This window comes from Rosa chinensis, chromosome 4, assembly GCF_002994745.2.
Source record: "Rosa chinensis cultivar Old Blush chromosome 4, RchiOBHm-V2, whole genome shotgun sequence".
Classification (NCBI taxonomy): Eukaryota; Viridiplantae; Streptophyta; class Magnoliopsida; order Rosales; family Rosaceae; genus Rosa; species Rosa chinensis.
The window spans coordinates 33,179,079-33,190,588 of NC_037091.1; the positions used below are offsets into that span (position 1 = coordinate 33,179,079).

The 11,510-nt window shown below is 37.3% G+C and overlaps 1 protein-coding gene across 2 annotated transcripts; it reads right to left on the bottom strand.

Annotated features, from left to right (window-relative positions):
* Positions 1-1,455: 1,455 nt before the first annotated feature.
* LOC112196692 (mediator of RNA polymerase II transcription subunit 15a) lies at positions 1,456-10,787 on the bottom strand. 2 transcript variants are annotated; one of them, XM_040517411.1, is made up of 13 exons: positions 10,593-10,787; positions 9,370-9,487; positions 8,589-8,706; positions 8,303-8,420; positions 7,067-8,179; positions 6,353-6,420; positions 5,527-5,601; positions 4,527-5,433; positions 4,312-4,424; positions 3,843-4,184; positions 3,248-3,445; positions 3,068-3,156; positions 1,456-1,816 (listed from the first exon to the last, which is right to left on the bottom strand). In XM_040517411.1, the coding sequence occupies exons 2-13, from the start codon at positions 9,432-9,434 to the stop codon at positions 1,606-1,608; spliced, it is 3,417 nt and encodes a 1,138-aa protein (XP_040373345.1). In that variant the 5' UTR covers positions 9,435-9,487; positions 10,593-10,787; the 3' UTR covers positions 1,456-1,605. The 2 variants fall into 2 exon arrangements, with proteins under 2 accessions (XP_040373345.1, XP_024192879.1); XM_024337111.2 differs by having other exon boundaries at positions 4,312-5,433.
* Between the last annotated feature and the right edge of the window lie 723 nt (positions 10,788-11,510).

Genomic DNA, 11,510 nt, shown 5'->3' on the forward strand with positions numbered 1-11,510 from the left:
AGGAGGGGCAAAGCTTTGTTTTTTGACTCAACTTTGGAAGCATTAGCTGTCGCTGCTGAGGGGGAGACTGGGCATGGAATCATGCAAACAGGAGAAGCTGAGGCGGCTCCAATTGTGGAGTTTCCGGTTGCAGAGGGAGTGGTAGAAGGTGAGGTTCCACCTTCTACCAATAGTTTAATTTAATTTTGTTCTTGGGTCGCAAAAACCAGTGCCTTAGTTGTTTCCCTTTTATGTCTGCTTCGAGGCTTCTTGGTTTTTGTTAGAATAACGGTGCGTGGATTTCCTAAAAGGTGGGTGTACTCGGGATTTTTTGGGATTTTATTCTTCTAGAATATGGTGTCATGAGGTTCTAAGAAACGATTGCTTTCTGTCGACCCCATAGGGGTGTTTCGTTTTTGTACTGCTTGCTGAATCTAATGAAAGGGCTGACCTATTTCGTTCAAAAAAAAAAATCCTTAAAAATGTGAAATTATCAGAGCATTTGGATGGAGGGTAACGGAATTGACCTATTGGATGTAAAATTGAAAGAACAAGGAGTAAATGTGTCAAACTAAAATTTGAGGGACCAAAGTATTTTTTAAGAAAAAGTTTAGGGAGTAAACAGTATTTTTTTTATTTTTTTAGTAGTAGTACAACACAAGAACTTCCTAAAAGGTCACTCATCCTAAGACTGCTCTCGCAGTATTTAACCCTTATAAATTCTTGTTAGTTTTTCTTATTATTATTATTATTATTATTATTGCTAAGATGATCTTTAATTATTGATTCAACTTTTAAACAATTAAATTATGAATTTAATTTGCCCATTGTTTGCAAATAAGCAATAGTTTGGACACATAGGTCCAAACCGGTTTGTATGAAAGTATTTTCCTAAAAAAAAAAAAACAACAGCAACAACAGTTATGACTTTATAAGCTTAGCTAGGGTTACAGTCGCAAGAAACTTTGGCGAGAGGTGAAGATAAAACCACCAGAGGCAATTGGCGACCTTCGGCAGGCTGCAATTCGAATCCACCACCTTGTCTTCCCTCGCAACATCTGGTAGGGGTTTTAGCGGCGTGTTAGTTGGTTCTTTTCCTTTGGTGCTTGAAATAATAGAAATCACGGACAATTTCAGTGATAACTCATCAAACTATAGCATGAATTTTGGTTGAATCAAACTAAAATTATTCAGGTTATCGGTCGAATCTGGCTGAAGTTGTACATTGCAAATGGCAAAGTGATGAAATGGCTGGAAAATGCTTCAAGGGAGTGATTAGAAATGAGGTACATTGTAGTTTGTAGTTCAAGGGAATGATGAGTAGGTGACTAACACACTTTGGCAGATCTGTTGTATTTCCACCGGACTGGCTTCAAAAAATAAAATCCCAGAACTCAATATACCGTATTTGGTCCCAAGTCATTTTCATTGTTATCAGTAACTTTTTTTTTTTTTGCAGATTGGAACAAACTAATATAACTAATTCCTATCAAACCATGCAACTGATGAGGTTTAATGTTATATAAGATCCTCACTGAGGTTTTAAACAATCAGCTTACATGAGCCTGTATGATGCAATCTCAATTCTCAACTTTGACAAGATAAAAATTCTCAAGAGAAAATGATTCAAGCAGCTGCAGCACTGAGGCAGTCTTCCCAGGTGCCATACTTAGAACTGAAGCTTCCTCCTCCATTCTGCTCTGCATATTCAGAGATCACCGCACGGGCACATACATCCCATGTCCTTGCTATCTCCCCAAGTGACAAGGGTTCTGTCAGGTTCCGAAGAGAGAAATTGAGCTTCGACTTTACCTTTGCTGAAAGATCTTGATTATCACTGCCAGAGCAACAGAGGGGGACAAGTGAAGTTGACTATAAACAAAAGTCCAACTATACTAGTAAATGAACCATCATATGCATGGAAAAGGAAGACCAAGAACTAAATGATATCATCATCATCCAGTGATTCATAAATCAAGTTCTCAAATTCATTTGATGAGAGTAAATAAACCTAATAAATGAGTGGGAATAGAGTTATATTTATTTACTTTTAATCAAGCAATACGCCTATTCGGCAGAGAGATTTAAATAGTGGACAAACAATATAGATTTCAATCAGTATAGTAATTTAAGAATCATAGTCAGCAACAAGGTAACATGTCAAGTTATTTCAGAAAACTGAAACTTCAAATATAAGGTTCACGAGGTGGTACAACTCAAGACATGTGAATTATTCAAGTGGCATAAAAACTATATGCAACATATTATCTTAAAAGTTATTTCAATAACCAGTTATATCCGATCAGGATATAGAACATTCAACAGCTATTACATATAAGGGTATATGCTTGTGAATCACTAGAAGTCCAGACACATTGGACAGCTTTAGACTGGATGTCAGCAACAGATGAATTTGCCTAAAGTAATCAAGGAAACACACACACACCACTAACTGCATGCCATGTTTCTTTCAGAGCCTTAAAAATCAACCATCATCCCCCTCATTTTGATGAACATGTGAACCAAGATTAAACCTTATTCCACCAAATATATAGGAACCCAGAGCAATCAGCAAAGTTGTAATTAACAAGACGTACACACTGTAAAGAAAGATAACCATTACAAGTTTGTGACAATAACCCAATGACTCTCAGCCTCAAATTTAGCAGAAAAACTTCCATATTTTACAGGTTTGACTCTTGTCTATCTGACTAATGGTAAATGTAACTACTTTACATGAGTTGACGTCCATATGAATAACATCAAAATCACAAACAACTATTCCAAATTAAGAACTTGGATGATGACAATTCAGCCTTGGCTATAAAATCACACAGATATTTTAAAATTTGGTATTAACTTATGACATAGTATTGAGAATATTTTAAGAATCATGATTGATTGAGATTTGGTAAAGCCGATAGTTACCGAAATGAAAACAATAAATAAACAGAAATTATATTACTCATAATTCTAAACATTCTAATAATATATGTAACCAGTAGATGAGAGTTGCTGCAGGTTGTATGTAGGGTTATGTCTATAATAAACAGCCAGCATAAGAGAGAGAGAAAGGCACATTTCTCACCTGACTTCCACTTTCAACTTGTCCATAAATATAGGAGAGCACAGAGGATAATTTGCAGGAACAAGCAATCGCAGAGGCTGGATAGCAAGCTGCATAGCCAAGAAACACAAGTCAGTACAGGATTAATAAACTCACAAGTGCGGTTTCTGAATCACACTTCAACTAATATATAAGACATACCATTGGAGCTGGAACACATTCAGACTTCAGATTAGAAGCAACGGCTACAGCGATGAAGGAACACCTAACAATGGTTCCTTCACCATCAAGAATTGGAGCTGAGGCTACTGATCGAATAGTCTCTCCATCTCTAATATCTAAAACAGTGTCTATTAGTTGTTGGTTGATGGCGATAATTTCTTCAAAGAGATGATTCACCTGTAACATGTAAAGTATAAATTGTAACCATAAAAATCAGGACAAGATGCAAAGTTTGACTTGCCCCAATACAACCCACAGGAGTTTAAAGGGATGAACAAAAGATTTACCAAAAAATGATAGCACAGCATAACTCAAAGAGGATATCAATAATTAACTTTCTATGGCTAATTACAAATAGTACAAGTTTCAACCAAAAAGTATCTGGTGATACGCTGAGAACCATCACAAAATAGATGTATATCGCATATATTATGCCCATAATGATGAAAACCGATACATAATTTACAGATTTTAATGAAAAGTTCTAATATTCACTTCAAGGATCACAGCACAATGATATACTGTTATCAACTTTGACAGATTACAAAGTCCTATCAAAGCACGGCTCATATACCTCAAGCCTACGCCGTTTGCTATAAGATATTGCAGGTGAGTCTAAGTCAAAATTTTCCATATCGCTTAGCTGTGACAAGCCATCATTTATACTGCTATTTTCTGAAGCCTCATAGCTAATTGGCATACTTCTGTACCGCTTCATTATCCTTGTTCCAACAGTTGTTTCCTGCCAGGCAAAGTATCTCTCCTGCAAATGAAAATTGGTCATGTCTGCCAAATCACCAATTGCAGCTCTAGATCTCTGAACATTATCTGGTCCAGACATTCTATCAGTCATACACACTACTGAACCAATGTCTGAAGCAAAAGAACTTAGTGCTTTACACGACGCCGAGTTAACCTGAAATGGGACAAGGATAATACTATTTCATCTTATGTATCCCAATACTCATGTTATGCAGAACATCCAATTCTTTCTAAATAACCAGAGAAGAAGTTGCATCAGTAATTCAATACTTCAAACTAACCATTTTAATCAATCTCTGAATAGGCTGCTCAGGCAGCTCAGCAGCATTCAACCCATCAAAAGAACAATGAATAGCTCCTGGTGCACTCTGTGCTTGTTGACCTCCAATATTTACTGCATTTGAAACCAATGAAGTTTCAGACATAGGTTTCTCAGAATCCCCTGGTATATGTGCTGAAGCAAAGGGAGCCAAAGAAATTCCCGCCTCGGGTGAACCTCTTGAAATGACAGGAGATTTAGGTTTCATAGGAGGCATTGGAAGATTCTTCTTTTCACTCACAGAAGAATGTTGAGGAACTTGTTGAGAGGAAGGTTTAAGACTTTTGGGCAAAGAATTTGGAGTTAAATCCCTAGACTGCAACTCTGGTGACCGGTGACGCTGCTGCAGTATTTGCTGCTTTGGTTGTACTAATTGCTGCTGTGACTTTTGCCTTTGAAGTTCTTGTTTTGGGGTTTTAGTATCTGGCTGTTCATTAGTCCACTTCAGGTGCATGTCTTGATATGTACTGAAGCTTGACTCAAGAGGATTCACATGCGACTCTAGTCTAAGCGCAGGATTTTGTGACAGCATATCATTTGGTAGTTGGGGGCTGCTTTTAGGAAGTTTAAAGGACTCCGAGGGAACCTGGTTTACTAACTTCAAAGAATTTGCTTGTTCTGAATCTTGCTCAGTCAAATTCCATGGCAAATGCACTGTGTCATGTTGCAGGATTGGAGGCTCAGATAGAGAATCAGAACCATTCACCACATTTGTCACATTGCTGTGCTGCATACTTGTATCAAAACACTGTATGTTCACCGACTGCGATTGCAGCTTCTTTTCGTCTTGGCATGTTTGACCTTGAGGAGCCTGAGAATGAAGTTGCACTGATTGAGGCATAGAGTGCACATTGGAAGGTTCTCCATGCTGGAGCAAGGTAGCAGGCTTTCGCTGCTCAAATATTTGAAGGAAAGAAACAATTTTTTCCTCCAATAACGCCAGCTTTTCCTTGCAAGCAGGCGTAATTTTGCTTTTGGGCACATTTAGATTCATAATGTAAAATTTGACAGTGTAATGCATGTGCTTTATTGCTTTAAGTTTCTTGATATTCTGTGTTTCTGGGTGTTGAGGCATAGAATGGAGCTGCAGAATAGAAATTAGATGTGTATAAATTAAACATAAGAACAAAGCATTAGATCTCATTTTGGCTGATTTTGAGCAAGCGGCTATAACTACCTTCTGGAAATGAGATGCTATCTTTTGATCGACCCGTGTCAGTTCTGCTAAATATTTGCTTTTTAAAATTTCAACCTGCATAAGAAAATTTTAGAAATAAGCAGTCAGTGTTTGACTTCTTCAGATGCATTGTATGCACTGACCAGGATTGTTCTCTGTACACAATCCCACATTGTGTTAGGATGCAAACTTCAGCAATATTTTCAACATTTTCTTTTCTTTCTTTTGTTTCATGAAGACCATATTTTTCTTTAAAAAAAAATTAAAAAAATAAAATAAAATAAAAAGAAAGCTATATGATGAGCAAAAGCCCAAGACTAAGTTTCGGGCCCTTTGGTCCAAATATGAAGTCTCCACAGTAGTCTACGAGTCCAAGTCAATAAACATATAAATCAAAAGTGATTCTAGTAGTTAGCTTTGAGTTTTGATAAGAGCGTTTAACTGAGACTTGTTCAATTAAGAATATTCAAGTGTCAGGATATGTACTATGTCTTTAAGTACACTCCAAGGTTCTCTTGTTATTTAATGAAGCTTTTGGTACTTCAAAAGTCTAGGGGAGATGTAAAGCCTGTAAAGAAGGTCAACTCTTATCAGCCAAAATGAGATTGAAATGAATGAAAATTGAGTTTTCTTAAAGGCCTGGGTTCTCCCTTTAACCTCCCTTTATTCTTTATTCCCCTAAGTTCTCTAAACTACAGCAGCTATAAACCTTGCTTCACTGATCAAATGCTACAGCACAGGTAAACAGTTGGCAAATGAATGGAACCAGATAAATGAATATAATAAGTAAAAGCAATCAAATATGAGAGAGAGAGAGAGAGAGTACCTTCTCATAGAGCTCCTCTTGCAAGTTATCTACGTTTGAAATCCTTTGCCCAAATGTGGAAGCTGGTCCTATTAAACAAGTATACAAAATATGTAAAGCACAAGTCAACTGAAAGTAGATCTACCATTCTTTGTGATTAATAAATTCTGTTTCTCAGAAAATAAAAGACCCATAATAGAATAGAAATTGCAGCTGGACAGCTGCAAGTCTGCAACTACTTCCACTTCTCACTACTTCTATTACTTCACAACTATTATCAGTCCTTCCACAGCAAGGATGTCATTGCCATTTCTACCACTACTATCACCAAAGCCACAGAACCATCATCAAGCACAGCTATGACCACTATTGCTGTCACCACCGAGGCATTGCCACTGTGACTATCATGCAACCACTACTGTTGGTGTGTATTCAATAACCATCGATAACAGTACCCATCACAGTACCATCACTACAAATGACAGTGCCTCGTCCCACCAGAATACTACCACCAACATAGTTGGTACCTTGCCATTACCATTCCCGTAGTATCTTTGATTTATTAATTAACTAAAGTTACACTAGTTACACTGTTAAGTTTTTAGTTATGTGTAATGTTGCAAAAAAACATAGGAGCCATTACAAAGTTGAAAAAAAAAAACAGTTTGAAAAGTTATAAATTATCTTATCAAAAAAACTACTTTTTTGCTGAGTTATAGTTGATCATTTATTTACCAGCTATTTGCATACTCCTGGAACATGGCAAATTTTGCATCTTTGGCTGTGATTGAGAGTTCAGTTGCCTTTCAAGATTCTGTGGTTGTGATTTTTGCACTTGCTTTGGCAATAGAACTGAAGCAGTCTGTCTGGTTTCCCCCTGCATTTTAACCTCGCATTGACGCTTGCCTGAGCTACCACCTTCAGGCAATTGTGAGCTCCCATGTCGTACAGAGATATTTTTTCTTTGGGCCTCATGGTCTGCACGTGAACGAATTATACTTTGCCCCTTAAACTCCTGTAGTAAATTATTGTGCTGCAATGGCAACCTATGATGTTGCTGCTGCATGTCACGCAGACCATTTGGTTGCCCACTTAACTGATTCTGTTGTGGATTATTAGGAGTCAACGTACTCCTAATCACATGTGGTTGCTTCTGTGATTGCATAAATACGTGCTCCGGAGTTGATGATACTTTCTGATGAATATCAGGAGTGGGTTGTGGATTAGTTTGCCCAAAGGCTGTCTGATGATGATTCTTAATCACAGATTGTGATGTCTGTTTAAAAGAAGAAATCTGATCCTGCCGATGATCAGAGGGTGGAGAAACATGCAACTCAGAATGTCGTAGAAGAGGAGCTTGGATGGTATGTTTCAAGAGTTTCTGCTGATGGTGCTGCTGCTGATGTACTTTCTGTTGCTGAGTTATGCATGATGGGGCATCATGTTCCTGCTTGACCTGCTTATAAAGATTTGGATTTAGTTGCTGATGGTTCTGCTGAGGATCAATGTATTCCTGCTTGAACTGCCTACAATGATGTGGATTTGGATGAGTGTCAATGCGGGATGAATGTTGTTTCACTTGCTCCTGCTTGAAATTATTGGCAGATTCATTAAAAGGTATCCCTTTCCCTGATGAACTTCCTACTGACTTCAGCGAATACGGATTCTGACTTGGCGGGAGAACCTGAGCCGAAGCACTGACAGTGGTCCGTGCAGGTGCCAAGTTAGCAGAAACTCCAGCACATGCAATATTATTTTGAACGTCAGGCAATGAATGTTGTTCAGGAACTTCACATTCTTGAGACTGATCAGTGGATTGAACAGCAATTGACTGGCCTTGATTAGCAACTATACATAGCGCATTTCAAAAATCAATTTTAGAAGCTGCAACTTAAAAAATATATATATAAAAAATAAAAAATAAAAATTAGTAAAACTGAATAAACTAATTTTTTTAATAACTGTGATTACCTAGATTTGAGGGTTTTAGACCAACACAGGGAGGGTTTGGTGACGATTTAGGAGCGACATTTGGATGTGATCCCTCTGCTGCCATCAACTTTACTGTTACCTTCCTCATATATTCTTTCTAAAATAAACAATCAAAAAGATGTATTAAAACAGAAATACAGACATACTGTTTCAAACAAGCATAGGAAATTAATGAACTGCAACTATTTATTTCCTAAAAATTTGGCAGTGTTAAAGAATTATCGATAAATGTCTCAGACGAAAAATATTTCATAACTTAAAATACCTGGTCACTGGAGTCCATATAAACCTTTTCCTCGAATTTCACCGCAACACTCTGTATCTTCTTCAGTTGGGATAAAGGATCTTCAGAAGGTGGGCTACGCTTCCTTAGGATATCTATACTGCAGGAGAAATTGTTATAAAGTCAGTAAGTTACTGGCCATGCCAGCTTCAGAAGTTTAGAATGTCAATTTTAGTCAACAAGCTAGATTACTCCATTAGTCAAACTACATTATCATCATATATTAAACTCTGTAGTGATCTTTATCAAATATAGCATTCACACTTACCATACCCTAAACTAGCTTAGTTTACAAAATTCGAGCCAATCTCATTCAGTGGATGAGCTGGCATTGGTGGTGCTGATGCTCACCCAAGCTCAACTCAAGTAGAATCATCATGAAGCATAGCATGTCAAAGTTGAGTTTTTTTTTTTTTTTTTTTTTTTGTGCATGAAGTTCTATCAGAAAAAATTATGTAAGGAATTACTATCTAAAATCTATATGACAAGATAACATCTACGAAGAAATTGAGACTAGGGCCATCCCCATGTACATGGGGTAATGTGGATTACTAGACCAGCACATTTTTGCATTCCACATCACAATGGCACATCCATTGGCTAAAGTCGGAACCTGCTTTTGTTGAGGGTGGGGGAGATTGTCAATGGAATGCATGCACCGGGAAGATCTAGAGTAAAGGCGTAGCTAGAAGTCCGAAAGTAACTTCAGCTAGAACTTAAAGGATGCTCTGTATCATTAAATGGATAATGCAATGCAACTTACAGCTTTCTCACAACTTTTCCTCGCAAATCTGTGGAAAGTTGAGTTCTCCAGTCACTGGTTTCCATTTTGATTTCAGCTTGAGAATGCCTTTAGTAACCACTGCAGCAGTACTTATCAACTGTTGTGAACAAAAGGACACAGTGTGAGGCCTCGAGCATTAAAAAGAACATGATAGACAATCAGATTGAAAAGACCAATAGGGTGAAAACAATCCATATCCAAACACTAAAGATCACAGAATTATCCTTCCTAATCCTCTCCCAGATGATAAACTATATTCATTTTATCAGTGCAAATATTTTCATCTTTGCTACAGACAATTTTGGTCCTTTTCTATTGCAGGTACATAAAACCAAAGGAGATTCAGATAAAGCGTCTCGTAAAGAGCATTCTCGGCAGTTACCAAAGATAAGGACCTCATTTACCTTCTTCATGAGAACAATACTGAAACAACACAACATAATTTCAAATCATAGAGAGTAGTCTTTTGTTGGGGACACATATGTTTCACCACCTCTAGTTGACCCTCCGCTATTAAATTATATTGCATTACGGCAGATGTGAAAATTAGTTAATTGAGGTTAAATTGAGCTCAGACAAGTTAGTGGAGGGTACAGCACACAAATGATTTAATTCATGACTGCTTTCACTATGAAACAAAAAAATAAAAATTCCAAGACCAAGAACAGAAATCCCCTTTCATTTTTTTTAAGAGAAACGAAACTCATTACCTTAAAAAAGCTACAACTATAGAATGAGCAATTCACCTAGAAAACTAATAAAGAAAAAGAAATTACAAGACCAAACAGAACAAATTAACTCCAAAAACAACACAAATCCACATCAATCATGGTAAAACAAAGCATCATTAACAACAACAACAAAGGCAAAACGTGCAAGAGCGCACTTCTCTGAGCAACTTGAAGCTACCGCGCAAGCGCGAAACAAATCGTACAAGTGTTTCAATTTTCTGTACCAATCAAATTCATTCTCATCCCGTAAATGAGCAAGTCATCAATAAAATCCGAAACAACAATAATACTATCAAACTTTAAATGAAAAAAGGCCCAAAATAGGCAAAACCCCCGCAAAATCAAATGCTTAGATACATCCACAAACCCCGAAAACTTCACACCAACTCAAAATCAACCCGATTAGAAAAAAAGGAAAGAACACCAACATTAACAATCAGAATCAAAATCAAGAAAGAGGGATTTGGGTACCTTTAGGCAGAGTCGGAGAATGATTGAGGCCGAGAGACCAAATCGAGTGTGGTCGAATTGTTGGTGAGGAAGACGATCCCAGGGGGCGCAGCGCGCAGGTAGGGTTTTAAAGAGGGTTTGGAGTTGAGAGAGAGAGAGAGAGATAGGGACGGACAGCTCAGGCTCAGGTTTATAAAGCGAGAATCGGCGCCAACTGAGAATACTAAACTACCAAGTTCAAATATGGAAGGAAATTTGCCCTCTTTTTGTCATCTTTCCTAAATTTTTAGTTCCATTTCTGTCCCTATGGTGTTGACATGGAAATGGATAGGAAAACCAAAATCCATTGTAAGTTTCCAATTTCACCCTTCAAATTACTCTTATTGCTTTTTTATATTTATTCATTCAAGATATTTTAGTTCTTTTGTGTGGATGAATTCGATTTATCACATTAAGCAACCAAGTTAAGATTCAAAGTACTATAAGATATTCAACGGAAAATTAATTTATGGTCCCAGATTACAGCGGTCCGGATTAATTAATATCATTGGTCTGTATGACGTATACTTATTCCTAATTCATTCCCTTAATTTTTTTTTCCTACTCCTATAATGGTCCCCACCAAATTCGAGTGATATGATTGACCCTGACCACCACAGGGTAATGTCACGTGGTAGTTTGAGACCATAAAATAATTCCTAATTTGTTCCCTTAATTTAATTTTTTTTTTCACTCCTACAATGGTTTCCACCAAATTCAAATGATATGATTGACCCTGACCACCACATGGTAATGTCACATGGTAGCCTGAGACCATAAAATAATACATAATTCGTTCCCTTAATTTTGTTTTTTCACCCCTGCAATAGTCCCCACTAAATTTGAGTGATATTATTGACTCGGACCACCACATGGTAATATCACGTGGCAGTCCGAGAC

Bases quoted from the DNA above. Each gene is read 5' to 3' on its own strand.
- LOC112196692 (XM_024337111.2), bottom strand. From the start codon at position 9,434: ATGGAAACCAGTGACTGGAGAACTCAACTTTCCACAGATTTGCGAGGA. The intron at 8,421-8,588 runs GTATTTTAAGTT...TGTTTATTTTAG, and splicing joins ATATGGACTCCAGTGACCAG to AAAGAATATATGAGGAAGGT. The intron at 5,602-6,352 runs GTACTCTCTCTC...TTTCTTATGCAG, and splicing joins AAGAGGAGCTCTATGAGAAG to GTTGAAATTTTAAAAAGCAA.